This window comes from Eucyclogobius newberryi, unplaced genomic scaffold (genome assembly GCF_026437365.1).
Source record: "Eucyclogobius newberryi isolate DKJ021-1_F unplaced genomic scaffold, fEucNew1.0.hap1 SCAF_1, whole genome shotgun sequence".
In the NCBI taxonomy this organism is placed as follows: domain Eukaryota; kingdom Metazoa; phylum Chordata; class Actinopteri; order Gobiiformes; family Gobiidae; genus Eucyclogobius; species Eucyclogobius newberryi.
The window spans coordinates 25,924,341-25,941,309 of record NW_027315723.1 but is presented as its reverse complement, the minus strand read 5'-3'; the positions used below and the strand labels follow the sequence as shown (position 1 = coordinate 25,941,309).

The 16,969-nt window shown below is 42.6% G+C and overlaps 1 protein-coding gene across 3 annotated transcripts in view; it reads right to left on the bottom strand.

Annotated features, from left to right (window-relative positions):
* lpin1b (lipin 1b) overlaps window positions 1-16,969 on the bottom strand; it is a 37,187-nt gene that overhangs the window by 16,311 nt on the left and 3,907 nt on the right. For all 3 annotated transcript variants that reach the window (XM_072441528.1, XM_072441518.1, XM_072441537.1), the window contains exons 2-13: window positions 14,633-14,836; window positions 14,337-14,432; window positions 10,145-10,428; window positions 8,156-8,257; window positions 7,961-8,084; window positions 7,237-7,546; window positions 6,752-6,845; window positions 6,340-6,524; window positions 6,164-6,257; window positions 6,006-6,075; window positions 5,482-5,574; window positions 5,353-5,402 (exon numbers count right to left, since the gene is read on the bottom strand). In XM_072441528.1, coding sequence (XP_072297629.1) covers window positions 5,353-5,402; window positions 5,482-5,574; window positions 6,006-6,075; window positions 6,164-6,257; window positions 6,340-6,524; window positions 6,752-6,845; window positions 7,237-7,546; window positions 7,961-8,084; window positions 8,156-8,257; window positions 10,145-10,428; window positions 14,337-14,432; window positions 14,633-14,836 — 1,706 coding nt within the window. The remainder of the gene's footprint in view (window positions 1-5,352; window positions 5,403-5,481; window positions 5,575-6,005; window positions 6,076-6,163; window positions 6,258-6,339; window positions 6,525-6,751; window positions 6,846-7,236; window positions 7,547-7,960; window positions 8,085-8,155; window positions 8,258-10,144; window positions 10,429-14,336; window positions 14,433-14,632; window positions 14,837-16,969) is intronic.

Genomic DNA, 16,969 nt, shown 5'->3' with positions numbered 1-16,969 from the left:
AGGCGTTCCTCTATGTTGCCGTAATATCCAAACTGTTGTCGTCGTTGTTTTTTATGGCAGTTGGCATCCAAGTGCACGAGGTATTGTTGTCTTCTAATGTGCTGACGCCAACTCAAAGCCGGTATGTAGACCCCAGAGTAAGCAGCGCCCACTCTGGTTTGGATACGCCGGCCAGACAGAAAGCTCCGGACCCAGTTAAACAGTTTACCCTTCACACCACACTTCCGCAGCGTTGGTCTCTGAAACAACAGAATAGTTGTTGTTGTTTCAGAGACCGTGGAAGCACCAAACGTCAAAGAAGGAGAGGAAGATGAAGAAGAGTCTCCCTGGAATAAAGCCGGTTGGTCTCTGAAACAACAACAACTGAAAGTTTCAAGTAACGAGTTTAGAGTAAATACAGAGAGAGGAGCCAGCGCTGCTCCCAGCCAGTGCGAAATGAGAAAGGCCAGTGTGGCTCCCAAGAAGTGTGAAGGTTTCAAGAGTGGAGGTCCCAAGTGTGCAGGTTCCAGAATTAATGAGAATACCCTGGTTGTGGATAGAGAGGATTTTGTACTCTTTATGGTGGATGTTGTAAACTGTGCTGCTCAGACTCAAAGCAGAACTGAAAGGATCAGGATCATTGCTAAAGCTGCAGGGAGATTCCTTGGAACAAAGGAGCTTGATTGGGCAGATATAGAAAACAGGCTAAAGGCGCTAAATGGGAGTCGGAGTGATGGGGGTCTGCTTGTGGGGAGTCAGAGTGGATGCCAACCGCCATAAAACAACAACAACAACAACAATGATAAGTAAGCAACCACAGCCTGACACCAGTCTGAGGAAGAACAAGCCCTGGACTAAAACTGTGAGGAGACCTTGCTCAACACCCGGTCTGGAGAGACGGGAGATGGCGGAGGAGAGTGGATCGGGGATGGAAGACGCTCTGGACGGCGTGGAGGAGCAGCCTTTTCTGCCTGCACGTGCCCGGAAACGTAAAAAGTCCCTTAGCTCGTCCGAGGGTTCTGGGAATGAGCAGCAGGATGAGGCTGAAGCTATTGATATCCGGGGTGAGAGCAGAGACTGTAAGGTGATCATAAAGCTTGCACAGGATAGTGCATCCTTTAAGGAGTGGAATTCAGTGGCATTGTCAAAGAGCCTAACTGTAGCTGTGGGAGTGATCAAGAGTGCGAGTGTCCTTAGAGATGGCTCGCTGCTGGTCGTGTGCAAGGACGCGGCTCAGCAACGGAAGGCGACTGGAACTAAACGTCTGGGTGGAAAGGACATTCTTGTGTCTGATGCTGAAAGAAACACGGTCAGAGGAGTTATCGTAGGTGTCCCTACGGCGACGTCTGTGGATGAAGTTAAGGAGAATTTGACTGGAGTTACGGTGGTGGACGCTAGGCGTTTGAAGGTGACCCGGTTTGGGGTAAGATGTGACAGCTTGTCGGTAATGGTAACACTTGAAGGGAGGTGCCTGCCTAGTAAGGTGTTCATTGGGTACATGTGCTATAGCGTCAGGCCATATGTTCCGCCGCCCCTGCGTTGCTTTAAGTGCCAGCGCTTTGGGCATATTGCAGCGGTCTGTAGAGGGAAGCAAAGATGTGGTAAATGTGCAGGAGATCATGAGTATGGGAAGTGTGACGTGGGTGCAAAACTGAAGTGCTGTAACTGTGGGGAAGAACATAGCTCTGCCTTCGGGGGATGCAGGTTTAGCAAAAGAGCTGCTGAGGTGCAGAAAATAAAGGTCTCTCAAGGTATATCCTATGCAGATGCAGTCAAGAAAGTTTCAAGTAACGAGTTTAGAGTAAATACAGAGAGGGGAGCCAGCGCTGCTCCCAGCCAGGGCGAAATGAGAAAGGCCAGCGTGGCTCCCAAGAAGTGTGAAGGTTTCAAGAGTGGAGGTCCCAAGTGTGCAGGTTCCAGAATTAATGAGAATACCCTGGTTGTGGATAGAGAGGATTTTGTACTCTTTATGGTGGATGTTGTAAACTGTGCTGCTCAGACTCAAAGCAGAACTGAAAGGATCAGGATCATTGCTAAAGCTGCAGGGAGATTCCTTGGAACAAAGGAGCTTGATTGGGCAGATATAGAAAACAGGCTAAAGGCGCTAAATGGGAGTCGGAGTGATGGGGGTCTGCTTGTGGGGAGTTGGGGGTGGGGGTGGTCTCCTGTCCTCGCCCAGTCTCGTAGACGCACGGCTACCAAGCAGCGACATCAGTGGACATATTAAAGCCTATAGAATGAAGCCTAAAGAATAAAGCTGTACGGTGGAAGCACCGAACGTCAAAGAAGGAGAGGAAGATGAAGAAGAGTCTCCCTGGAATAAAGCCGGTTGGTCTCTGAAACAACAACAACTATTCTAGTCACAAAGACATATCATGACCTCATGGGCTTTGTAACACCAAAGCAATGGAAGGAGTACTTTTACGGACTACGACAGTCTGAGGACTACGACAAAGTCTGAGGAATACAGTCTGGCGGTAATGCAACACTTGGATGCCAACCGCCATAAAACAACAACAACAACAACAACAACCGGCTTTATTCCAGGGAGACTCTTCTTCATCTTCCTCTCCTTCTTTGACGTTCGGTGCTTCCACCGTACAGCTTTATTCTTTAGGCTTCATTCTATAGGCTTTAATATTTCCACTGATGTCGCTGCTTGGTAGCCGTGCGTCTACGAGACTGGGCGAGGACTACTATAGGATACAATGACAAAGGCATCTCACAATAACAAAGGCATCTCATGACCTCTTGGGCTTTGTCAAAGCACTGGAAGTCGAAGCACTGGAAGAGGAACTTTTAGGACTACGACAAAGTCTGGGGAATAAAGTCTGGCGGTAATGCAACACTCGGATGCCAACCGCCATAAAACAACAACAACAACAACAACTGGGCGAGGACAGGAGACCACCCCCACCCCCATCTCGTCAGCCGGTTGGTCTCTGAAACAACAACAACTATTCTAGTCACAAAGACATATCATGACCTCATGGGCTTTGTAACACCAAAGGGCGAGGAAGGTGAAGAAGAGTCTCCCTGGAATAAAGCCGGTTGGTCTCTGACACAACAACTATTCTAGTCACAAAAACACATCATGACCTCATGGGCTTTGTAACGCCAAAGCGATGGGAGGAGTACTTTTACGGACTACGACAGAGTCTGAGGACTACGAAACGTCTGAGGAATAAAGTCTGGCGGTAATGCAACACTCGGATGCCAACCGCCATAAAACAACAACAACAACAACGACAACCAAAGCAATGGAAGGAGTACTTTTACGGACTACGACAGAGTCTGAGGACTACGACAAAGTCTGAGGAATAAAGTCTGGCGGTAATGCAACACTTGGATGCCAACCGCCATAAAACAACAACAACAACAACAACAACAACAACAACAACAACAACAACAACTATTCTTGCGCATCTGCTGTAGGGCTTTTAGGACCTCCCCTGTCTCGGCGCTGCAGGTTGAGTTGGGGGAATTGCCGTTACGACTCCGGAGGCTAGAACTTCTGTTGGCTTACTGGGTGAATGTGCAAGGTCACACGAGCTCTCACCCGGTGAGGGACTTCCTCAGGGTTGATGGGGGGCAGAATGAGGTGAGCTCGTCGGTGGCTTTGTCTGCTATAGCTCCGTGGAAGTTTGTCCCGGCTCCTGTTGATGTTAGCTTGCATGGTAAGCTTAGAGGAGTCGCTGGGAGGGCACCGCAGTTTGCCGTTCAAGCGCTCATCGATAAGCACTCAGGTGATGTGTTTATTTATACCGACGGGTCTAGGGATCCTGAGAGTGGGCGTACTGGCGCCGCTTATTTTGTGCCTGACCTGGGGCTGGCGGTCAAGAAGAGGTTAACAGGTCGCCTTTCTGTTTTCACGTCGGAACTCATAGCGATACGGTTGGCATTGGAATGGGTGGAATCTGCTTTGCAGTGTTGCGGCATTGTGGTGGCCTCTGACAGCCTTTCTGCATTGCAAAGCATTAAATCTGGGAAATCGGATTGCAGACAGGATGTGTTGAATGGCATCTTCTGTCTGATGCTCTCCCTCTCCAGGAAGGATGTGAGGGTTTCCTTCTTTTGGGTCCCTGCGCATGTGGGGGTGGATGGTAACGAAATGGCTGATACACTGGCTAAACGTTCCCTTAGGCGGCCATCAATTGATGTGGCGGTTGAGTTAAGCAAATCTGAAATCAAGCCCGTTATCAAGAGTCATGTGGTCGGCCTTTGGCAGGAATTTTGGAGCCACTGTGTTACTGGACGGCATCTCTATCACATTCAGGGTAGTGTGGGTCCTTGCGGGTCTATGGGCAGGAACGCGTGGGAGGAAAGGGCCTTCGCCCGCATGAGGATTGGCCATACTGGACTCAATTGGTCACTGTGTAGGATAGGCAAACATCCGACCGGTCTGTGTGGTCACTGTCGGGTGCCAGAGACTGTCGAGCATGTGCTGATTTGCTGTGAGGCTTATGATAGAGAAAGGGCCGGGTTGGCCTTGTGGTTTCGGAATAATGGGCGGGAGTTCAATCTGCGGAACGTTCTGGCGATCCAGTCACAGGGTTTGTGTCAGGCTGTGGTTGCTTACTTATGTAGCACAGGGCTGGGTAGACGTTTATAGAGGTGGGGGGTGTTGGAGACTTAGCCGAGGATGAGGAGTAAGAGGATGTTCTAACGCGCTTTGACTTCATGGGCCTAGAAACGCCAAAGTGATGGAAGAAGGACTTCTAAAGGATAAAACGACAAAGACGTCCCATGACCTCATGGGCTTTGTAAAACAACAAAGACGTCCCATGACCTCATGGGCTTTGTACTTCCAAAGCAATGGAATAAGAATTTTTAAGGACTACGACAAAGTCTGAGGGGAGGAAGAACTTCTATAGGATACAATGTCAAAGGCATCTCATGACCTCTTGGGCTTTGTCAAAGCACTGGAGGTCAAAGCACTGGAAGAACAACTTTTAGGACTACGACAAAGTCTGGGGAATAAAGTCTGGCGGTAATGCGACACTCGGCTGTCGACTGCCATAAAACAATAACAACAGCAACAACAGTCTAAGGAATAAAGTCTGGCGGTAATGCAACACTCGGATGCCAACCGCCATAAAACAACAACAACAACAACACAACAGAAACTGTGGAGAATAAAAATGTATAACTTTCTAAAATGTTTTTGTAGTATTTACATTTTGAATTGTAAATATAAATGCATAAATGTATGTCAACAAAGCACAGTAATAAATTAGAACATTAGAACATTTAAAACATATACCACCTTTTCCTATTATGCATAATTTATTCAACGCATCATAGCATTGGCATTGAAATGTTGATGACTTAAAATAAACATCTTATCTTCTCTACTTAATGTTAAAATGTTACCTGTTTGCCAGTGAACCAGATTGATCCACGGAGCCACAAGCACCAGACTCCTACAAAAAACATGTTTAAAGTCGAGAATACTATGCATCAAACTACAGAAAACATGAAATACATGTATGTAGTAATTACAGATTTGGAGTTGCTGTTTCTGCCTCGCCAGGAAAACCACCATCTTCCTCCTTTCTTGGGCATCTTTTCCTTCATGATGTTCTCAACTGTAACCTGCGGGTGGCCAAACGTAAATCAAACAACCACAAAAAAACGCTTAAAACTAAAGCTAAAAATGAGAATGAATGTGTAATGGGGCAGTGTAGACAGACATAATGTGACAATACATTTACAAAACCTTGACATACAGAGCTGTAGCTAAGCAAGCCATTTAAACAACAGGTGAAGAACTTTACTGCGGTTTGCAAAAAACTAATAATACAAGTGAACTAATAAAGAGAAAATGAATGAAGTGGCAACATAAGAGGGATCAAAGCAGAGACAAAATAGAGAACAAATAGTTACTTGTTTGAAAACGTTGTATAAAAGTACTGGCATATAAAGTGTAGTACATGCTCTAGCCAGAGAGGGGCGCCAAACTCATGTAATAAACTCCCAGTGTTGCGTGAGCCTCAGAGTGATCCATGAATGTATCAGTTTCTCACCTTTGGCAGAGGTTTCTGAAAGGCCTGCATTGCCAGCATAAGAGGAGCTGCAGTAGTCCAATTATAGTATCTAAGAAGGACAAAACCAGATGATGAAAAATTATGTAATCTACAAATGTATGGCCATTTAAAAATTACAAATTATATCAATGTCTTACTTTGAACCTATCTTCACCACTAAGTTGGGGTCATCAATAAGAGATGGGTTCGTGGCAAATTGCTGGAAGGAAACGATCTTGGTGTGAAACTGCTCTGTAGGTTAGCAAATTAAGTCATAAAATCAGCAAACTGTTGATATTACGCTTTTGTTAATTAATCTTTAGTGCATCATTACCGTTAGTGATTTCCCGGTTGTCCAGGAGTCCTCCGCACAAAGAGATGGCCATGGAGGGTAAGTCGCCGATGTGGTCGCAGTAAGTGTCCACTCCGCTGTCCCCTCCCGAGCTGAGGGACTGAGGGGACATACTAGTGCTGTGGAGGCCCGGGTCCCCCATGCCCCGCACTCCAGCGCCCCCATCGCTGAAGACAGGAGGAGCAGAATAAAACACGATGTTCATGGGAAATGTTGTGTTACTCTGAGGTTGTATTGATAATAATGATGGTCTATGATAAGTAAACTTAACCATCAATGTACTTTTATAATAAGATTGAAAGAGTGAATCAGCCGTGTAAAGCTATTATTATTGTAAATGATCAAAACTGCTGTTAAAGTGAAGCTTTGGATTAGTTTTTACACTTGGTGATACCTTATGGGGAAATACAGCGCCGCTACGTCAGGCTCTAGCTCTGTGATATCGTCAAGATAAATCCCATCAGAGCCGAGATGGCGGCTTCTCTTTTCTGTTGGAAATAAAGTGAGCGTCAAAAATCTCTTCACGGAATCTTGATTTGAGCCGCAAGGTTGGTCGCAATCGAATGGAAATCAAAATGTGAACAAAGGCAGTTGGCAAATCGCAAAGGCTGCCATTTTTAAAGTGTGATCATTTCCGCTGCAAACAACAAAATATCCTGTCTTATTCTGTATAAAAGAAGTCCTGAAATATATGATTAATTGATTACTTTGTCAGTTCATAGGCTTATTTCAGTCTTCATGTCAATTATTCAGGATGTGTTTTAAATGTGAACTTTGAACAGAATCACAAATATGTCCAAATCCTTTCCCAAATCCTGTAGCCTTAATCTGATTTGTTGGTCGATACAAGATGTTTTCTCATGTAAGTTCACTCAATACCCTTTTTCTTGGAGGGAGAATCGGTTTTGCTCGGTGCACTGAGCGCCGTCTCATCCAGGTCCATCATCGTTCGTGCTGCTTCGCTGGGTGAACCCGCCTGGAGCCCCTCAGTCTGCGTCTCCATCCCGTCCTCCGCCGTGTGGGACGTCTGCTCTGGCATTAGGACAGTGAACGCTGGCATTTGAGAGCAGGGTTCACATTGTTTGGCCTTGGACTCGGGGCTTATCACTCTGAAGTGTGTATTCTCAGACACAGGGATGGAGACGGGGCCGACAGGAGAGCGGTCCGGTTTCACAGGCAGGAAAGAAGGCTAAAGAGGCAGAAAAGGATCAATACAAGTGTAAAAATACAACCAATCATACCCACAGTGTTGTATTATTGCTACTCGCCAGTGGGACAGTGCAATGAATCTGAATTTAATCGAGATTCAGTCATCTCTGATCGTCAGTAATATGCTCGGGTCTAAAGCCTCTCTGACATTAAAAGTAGCCGGTTTGGAGTTAAAATTTTGGAGGAAGAAATTTGACATTTCTTTGTGTAAAATGGCAGTGATTAAAAGTATGTAATGGTTATATTATCCTCATTTTACCCAAATAACGTCAGTGTGTGGCCTAATTTTTATTTTATTTTATTCAATTGCAATTCATCTTGTTTTTTACTGTTTATTGTGTGAATGAGTGTCAATAGTTCCCTTTATGAAGAATCATTTAGTATAATGTATTACCTTTGCAGCTTGTGGCAGCTCTCCCCAGGCCCAGTGCATTGTGGGCTTTTGATTGTCTGCATCCGATTTCTTTGTTAAGAGTTCAGAGTCGCTTTTCGGAGAAGTGGGCCGAGAACTGCCAGGACTGGGAAGAATACAGTTTAGTTAGAGAAAGATCGCTTAAGCTTTCTTTTATTTTATTTAAAAACACGACACCTTTGCAGAGGGCTCCATTCTCCATCTGAGCGAACGTAGATGCCAGTCTGCTTAAACGATCCATTGGCTGTACATCCGTTGTTCTCCTCTTTGGAAATACACCTAAAAGAACAAGATTACTTTTTACTTGTGTCGCTATCGGACACAGTGAGTCTCTGAAAACCCCATAGATCAGGCCTCGACTTGTCACTGAAGTTGTTGACAGAAGGTGCAGCCGTGGGGTTGTTTTTTGAGTGACAGGTCTAGATCATTTTTCTAGATTAAAGCATATTTGTAGTTACAGAACTAAGGATGTTCTGAAGCAAGAGTATTCGACCTATGCAGGACAAAACGGCAACAAAAGTAACTTCTTGCTATGCATCTTTTTACTTCATGATACATTTGGAGTGTTTATCAGATCATTGACTGTACGTATTAGAGTATATATTATAAAAGATATCCCTATTCAACACAGCACTACTTGTTTCTCTCATTGTACAATGTTAAATGATAGAAATGCCCAATTCATTAGCTACAGTGTCTGAGCTTAATGACTTGGATTCGTTGTACTCCATAAATAAACAGCAAAGACCTTGAATGCAACAGCGTCAATAAATAAATAAATTATGTCACTGCCTGATACAACCTCCTTTCCCTACAGATGCGTGACTTGGGGCGCTGCAAGCCGACAGTGATGCATGATTCAGGATCACATTGAGCTCCACACACCAGCAGCTCCTTTGTAAACAGGGCTAAACATGGCTGACATCTTTAAACACTGAAAATGACTGTGAAGTGTTCATCTTTGCAGAGGCAATTGGATGTTTTCCATGGGGTAATTATTATCGGCCGCGTCACAGTTGGAGGCCTGTAAACTTCCTGTGATGTATGGCACTGTTTTGTTCTCCCTTCTTTCTCTCCCACATGTGTTTAACGTTAAGAGTCATAAAGTCTAGTATCTTCAACTGACAAATCAGAGATGCTGTGACACTTAAAGGAATGTAAAGATTTCTGGTATTTCACAAACAAAACTAAGGGTTGAATTCATAAGAGGAGTGTTTTCCATGCTCAAGAGACGTATTGTTTTAATTACTTATATTTAATTGACTGTCCGTGAGCTGGGAAAGCCTCTAACTTATAGAAGGTGAGTATTTTGGCACACTCACTACGTTTACCGACCAAACTCGATGCGACTTTCGGGGACGTCTTTTAATTCCGCGTTCGCACCAAAGCTTTGGAGCTATAATTGCTAATAAAAACTGCGATCGTACATATGACAACACGCTTTTGGCAAAGACAGATAAGCAACATCACAATTATATGGAGCATTTGATATTTAGACATATTGGGAGCTGGTTTGTGCAAGTTATTTTCACAAAGCAGTGCAAAAAAACTCATTGAGGCGTCATTTTTACTTCACTCATTTGAACGCAGCGGATCAAAACAAAACCACATGTGCTAGTTTGCAGTTGATGGGTTGTTGTTTGTCATCTGCACTGAGCTAAACTGAGTGATTACATGCTCATGTTCTTGTGTAATTGAACCTCTCCTCATCTATTCCTAATCTTTATTGGAATAAACTACACACGCACCACTCCACATGTGTTCTTGGATGTTTGAGGTTCGAACCATACACTGGTCCATTGATAGAAAAATGTAAATGAACCACTGAAACATAATAACAAATAAAAAGGTTTTGGACATCTGCCACTTGTGTGCAATGCTTTAAAACAATATTGAGATTCGAATCATCTAAATTGTACTTCTGGGCTTTACATGCATTTACATGAAAAGGTTTTTGTGCATGTAAACAAAGTGATTTAATATAATTCATAAAGATATGTTCTAGATTGGATTTACAATTGGATCCTAGACTCTCAGTTCATCCAGACTAAAGACTGGGACATAAATGATGCTGTTTACTAAATTGCTGCCATATGTGTTTTCCATGTGTCACGACTATCATCTTTGGTTGAATGTTTCACGTCCCTCCTGCTCGTTCCCTCTCACCTGCTGTTGTCCATCTCTCCCTCGTCCGAACTGATGTCGATGGTGAACATGTCTTCACCCCCAGAGTACTCTCCGCTCTCCTCTCTCCTCACGCTGTCCGTCCGCGTCTTCCTCCGCCTCTTCCTCCTCTTCTTCATTAACACGCTGCCGGGCTCTCCGCTGCTCCCCGCGGCGCCCAGAGTCTGCACTGAGGGCCCGGAGCTCTTCAGCAAAAGGGAGGAACTCATCAGCATCGCTCCATCGGCCAGAATGGGTGAGGTGGCCAGATAGGAGGGGAACACTTCCTGTTTTGAGACAGAGAAGAATAAATATAGTGTTTGTTTGTGTGCAGCATTTCAAACTCAGGAAAGGGTGTATGAAAACCTAGAGCAGGTTGACAGTATGAAAGGCAGTAATAATAACAACAGTAAATATAGCCGCAAGCGGCAATGATCGGCCCTCGCCACGCCGCCGCCACACCGCCGCCACGCCGCAAGAGGAGGGGGCGCTAACGCGCCCCAATTGTCCTTTTATTACGCCTACTGCTGAATCTGTGACGCTGTCACATCTTCTCCCCTTTGTTTTACCATCAAAAAGCTATTTTATTTTGAATTCTTGGCAAAATGTGCGGCTTTGCCGCACAGACACCGTGACTCTTTGAATGAAAATGTGGATAACTTTTGATGGTCCTGAAGATGAGTCTCACCAAATTTCAGGTTAATAGGGCTGACGCCCTGGGAGGAGTTTGTGAAAGTCTAAAGTGTAAACATGTTCTGGCAATTTCCCCATTGGAATAACATGAAAGGTTTCGGTCATCGTTACGGCAACGCCATAACAATTATAACATGGGTCTCATTGACTTTTTTGATGGGGATGCTAAAATTGAGTTGTGTGTCAAATTTCATTTAATTTAGCAAAACTAAACATTTAACCTCCATATAAAATCTGTAGGGGGCGCTGTGGCGCCAAATGAATTTATTTCACTTCAAGTAGGTTTAGGGCAAAGAGTTTAACAACTGATTCTAATTTGACGCAATTCGGACTTTATCTGCGCAAACGGCAGAAATTTTAAATATGGGAGATTTCTGAAATTCTAGCTACAGTTTGCGGCTTCGCCGCACCGAGACCGTGAGAGGTATCAATGTAATTTGGATAACTTTTGATGTCCCACTCCTCAGTAGCATTTTCACCAAATTTCAGCTTTTTAGGGCCAACGCCCTGGGAGGAGTTCGTAAAAGTACGACGTTTGGAAAAACTCCGAAGTCATGTTTAGCCATTTTTGAAGCAATATGGCCGACATTTGGTTGGGCGGACGGCATTGCCGTAATAATATTTTTTACTTCTCTTGTCACCATCTACCTCTGCGCCAAATTTCATGATTCTACGATCCGATTTTTTTTGGGTCATTTCCCATCTCTCAATGCATTTTTGGTACATTTGGGGGCGCTGACGCGCCAATTTTTTTTATTTTAGAAAAGGGAAATAGCCAGAATGTAGAGAGGCACGATTTTTAGAGGTGTGAACATTTTTGTGACTTTTCGTCAATGTTCACTGGGTGAAAAATAGGGGGGTTGGTCCCGAGAAGAAGAAGAAGAAGAAGAAGAAGAAGAAGAAGAAGAAGAAGAAGAAGAAGAAGAAGAAGAAGAAGAAGAAGAAGAAGAAGAAGAAGAAAGAATAATATTCCGATGCGAAAACAATGTTTCCCATTTTTCAAATATCATAAACTATACATTTTCGAAAAGCGCTCGCGCTTTCCTACCTCATGGTGTGGGTCCCTGGTCACTGACGGGTACTTTCGTTAATTTTGAGTGGGCTCCGCCCACTTTGTGTTTTTGGCCCTCTATACAGTAATAATGTTCAATTTTTGCATTACATGCTTATATGCACGGAACATGCAAGAGATGGGGAACGTATTCGTGAGCTACTTAGCGCAAATGAGTGCTTTATATGGGGATCATCTCAATGTAAAGTGCTCGTTTAGTGCGCACTTTTGCACGGGCTTCGCCCGTTTACAACGGTAATGTTCCATTTTCCTACTACTAATTAGTATGCACGGGGCGTGCATGAGTGAAGGAGTGCGTTAGTGAGTGTTTGGAAGTGGGCGAGCGCTTCGCGCTCGATTTCGTGCGCACTATGTGCGCACTTTCGCAGCCGTGCTTCGCACGGCCTTACGAGATTAATAGGCCTCTCGCCAGCTTGTGGCGCTCGGGCCTAATAATAGTAGCATAAACAAAGTAGAGGTGGACAATATATGGAATTTTAGATAATGGTAATTGTGCATGTTGTTTTGAAGATGCAAAATTTGAATATTGAATATATCGTTTATAGGAGAAAAAAAGTTGTTACATTAGAGTATAAGGTGATATTTTACAGACATTTCACATTTGTCTGGTAATTAAACCTCAACCAATGTGTTTAAAGACATGTTTTAACACATTTTTGTTGGATTGACATAATATCGTCTGACTGTCGTTATCAAGATACTCCATAAAAGATATAGGTATTCATTTTTTAACATCGCCACTCACCCTTACTTAATTGTAGTAATATTAATCTAGAAATGGTCACCACAGACGCACAGTGATTTGATAGAGTCACATGTTGGAGTAAGAAATGTGGTGTCTTGCTCAGGGACACGACGACCAGCCAACGCTCTGCACCAGTGTCTCCCACAAGACTAATATCATGATACCATATTTGAACCTGCAGTGATATCAAATGTATTCAGTTATATACCATGCAGATTTACCATTAAAGATAAGGATTTTGCTGCTCCCCGAACCACACATGTCGTCTACTATATAAGCCCATGGAATTCTAGCATAGATCTTAAGTAGGTCAGATGTTTTGGATTTGTGCCGACTGAAATTTGACACGTCGTTCTGTTCTGTTGTTTGGCGCACTTTGAGTCAAGCAGACGAAAGTGTCCAGCCTGCTGCCAAAGCCTTCAGCTGAGTGGAAAACTAAACAGCCCCCAAAAAAGAGCCTCTATCCCAGGCTTCTGTGAAAGGAAACAGCTCTTTCTAGGAAAAGAGAAATCTCCCGCGAGCATGAGCATGCGTGTGTGTGTGTGTGTGTGTGCGCGTGTGTGTGTGTGTGTGTGTGTGTTCATACAGACATACGGATAAAACTGGAGGGGAAACCTGACCTACAAACATATGATTTGAGAGCTGACAGCGGCAGTCACGTTTTTGGAGGTCTAAGCCAAGAAGGTTGCCCAAACAAATCCCGTCCATTGGTTCCCAGTTTCCCAGAGAGGAGAGAGGAATCCGACACCTCTCCAGGGGGAATAAATCACCCATTTCCCTTTTTCTGTTGTGGTCAGACTGGAACTTCAACGATAACAGCAGTTCTCAGACCCCCAACGACTACAGTTCAAAGAATTAATGGTACATGTCGCATAATAGGTTTCCAAGGAGTTTTTTAGTCAAATCAAAACTAGTTGCAACATCGGAGTTTCTGCAATGCAAATAAAAAGTCATAAATCTATCCTTTTTTTGTAAAGTACATTTGATGAGATCCTTGAGTTTATACTGAGTTTATACACTGTTTTTGCTTGTTAACTTTCTTGGTGTGCAGACATAAAAATGAAAGAGAGCTCTACTTTTACAAGAGACACTAACAAATGAGACAAAGGAATGCTGTCCTCACGAAAGTTGAAAATTCAAACTGCAGTGCCAACTCGGAACACACAGCGACCTCGTTTTAGCTGCTGCTTCTAGAGAGAGTCAGTACAGTACAGACTGAGCCGCTCGTGTAAACAGGGGTGTGTCGAGGTATTAAGGACATAACGTGTACATACTTTTGCTTTTATTTGAACCTGTCCCACCCTGTAAACCGTTAGAGAGTCATAAATCATTAACGCAGCATGTCGTACCTGTGCGTTGTGTGAGAGTAAAATATGTTTAAGAATACAAATATAAAGTGAAAACGCAATTAAGTAGAAAACGTACATTTAACTAATCTGTTGTGGATGTTGAACTTAGTATCTACAATGTGAATATATTTAAAATAAATTGAATTACGCTGTTGTTTGAGTTAAGTAAACGCCAAAAAAGAGGGAATAACGTATAGCTTTGATAGTAGAAAAGATAACAAGAAGTAATAAGTGCAAACATCATAGGAATTAAATGTAGTCACTGATGTAACGCGGCCAGTTTGATAAAGTTATTGTTATTGAACAGAAGTAGTTTAATTATCTTTGTTTATGTACCTGATTGTCTTCCATTTCTTCCACAAAAAAAGCTTCTCCATTGTCGCCCAGCTTCATGTGAAGATCTACTGATTCTCCATTGATTTCTATGTCCACCTGCACAAACAATCAAATAAAAAATAACAATTTAATTTGAAAGGGATTTACTTACTTATTTATAGCTAATGTGGCTAATGTGGCACAGCCAGTTTGATTTATGGCTCTTGCATGAACAGTAGTAGTTTTTATATTTTTGTTCATGTGCCAGATTGTCTTCCATTTCTTCCACATAAACATAATTCAACTGCTGAACTTACCACTTTCTCCCGAGATCGAAGGACGCCCATTTTCCCAAACCGCACGTGAAAAGGCGAGCACTGAAGCGTCCCGTCAGGTTGTTTGACCACAATGACGTCGATGCTCCCGGAGAGAGTGGCCGGGTTGAGGCCTCGGTACAGCTCCTTCACCTGGACAAACACCTGCCCCGCCAGCTGACCCACGTAGTTCATGGTCTGACGGGTCTGTTGGGACAATAGGGACGGGAACATTTTTTAATGCCACATAAATATCACAGCAGCAGTTGATAAGATTTTACGCATAATCAGTAAACTTGCAATTCTACTCCTGTTTTGCCTGCTTCATTGCAAGATAATTATGAACATAAATGACTGCACGTTTGATGGTAAAATATACTTCAATGTAGGGTGGGTGAACCTGATGTAGCGAACTGCAGACCACCTCCGCACGTTGGAAAAAACATTTTCCATCAAATCTCTGCTTTTGGATTAAAATGAACTCAGATTTTTCATGCAAAAACTAAAACGCTTGGTAAAGTGTTCATTCATTTCCAAAAAAGGGGTCAATGTCACATTTACGTTGTCACAAACCTTCAGATTAACAAGCAAAATTAATATTTAATAAACAAATTGATTTTTATATTTTCTTAAAGAATTGTTAAATGCCTAATCAGTGGCTGGTGCCCCAAATGACTCTAAAAAATATGTTAACAAACATACCCACACGTCACAAATCTTGATCCAATTCTTGAATCGATATCACTACTACACTGTCAAAAATGTATATTCATAACGATAAGAAAGATTTTATATAGAAAGAACACACAACTAAAACGTTACAGTCAAGTGAAAGTTACAGTTATTTAGCAGTAGTTATTTAGCAAACAAACAGCTGCTGGGATTAAGCTGTTTTTAAAGCGCTTTGTTTACATCTCGGCACCAAGAACCAGGAACTAGGAACCGCATTCCAGCTATCATCTAAACTAGTTATTATCTACTTCGACGGCTTACTTTTTCAGCCTTGTTTTGGTCCTTATTCTAAATTTGAGTGCTTATATTGTTGATTTTTGATTGGAATAACATTACAAGACCGACTGCATTCTGTTCAAGTTACTTTTGAAACTATGTCTGAAGCTTTTTAGGACTTTAGAATGTAATTTCAAAGCTGTATGCAAGACAGGGCCGATCTCTTTCCGGGTGAGTTAATGCAGACTCAGGCCGACATCTACAGCACAAACACAATCCTTCTATAGCCGGGCTTTTTATGGTGGTAAGACCGAAAGAACTGGAGGGTTCAAGAGGTCATCAGATACAGACCAACCACTTCTTCAAGGAAAGGTAAAGTCTCACAGCCTCTGGAGGTGTTTAGTGGAGGAAACTACAGCCCACAGTCAGCCGTTTAAAAAGGACTATTACAAAACAAATGTATTCATGTAATTATGTTAGAGCAACAATGTGACTTCTCCCACTCCTTATTTGGACATGGAAACTTGCAGCTCTGTATAATCGCAATATAATTTTAGTGACAATTTTAGAATTTCAATCTATAGTTCAAAAAAATGTCAAACCTAAACTTAAAGTACTTTTTTATCTTACTGCTTTTGTCACATGAACTGTATTTTGTCATCCTAGGAAGCTTGTTGTTGTAAAGCTGATCACAAACTTGAGGAAATGTAACGTGTTAGACAATTTTTTTAGACAAATATTTCACTGTTGTTTTGGATCTTAATAATTGTGAATAATTGTTAAATCGTGTTGTTTTTCCTCACAATAATCACAACACTAAAATATTATATTGTGACATTCCTAATGTGTAGTTTATAACATATTTTCTTGCACCATTTGTAACATGCTGAGTTCATAGTTTACATGTCTAATAAAATCATGTTATTCTAGTCAAATGCTCCTTTTACATTTACCAGTTTATTTCTGTAGTAGTAGTAGACTAAATACAGCACAGTAGAAACAATTCAAATATTCTTATGGGGAAACTTTGCGACTGTATTACTTACTTACAAATGTCAAGTAAAAACATGTGCTATTATTTTTGATTAATTTCTAAGCGAGAAAGACACATTAGAGATGGTGTAGAAACCCGGATATGCAAATAAAAACTGAAGTCGTGAGAACTTTGTAAGTGTTAGTCGCTTGCACAAACTGTAGTTGGTCCCGTACTTGCTGTGGTCTAAAAATAGAAGACAGAAGGAAGTCTGACCTTGTCACATATGTTAGAGGGCCCCTTATACATTTACATCACCGAGGAGGGATGGAACATACATGTCTAAGTCTGGAACAGTGCTCGTGTCCCGCTTTATCACTAAACATTTATATCTGCAAGAAGAAACAGAGCATAATCGC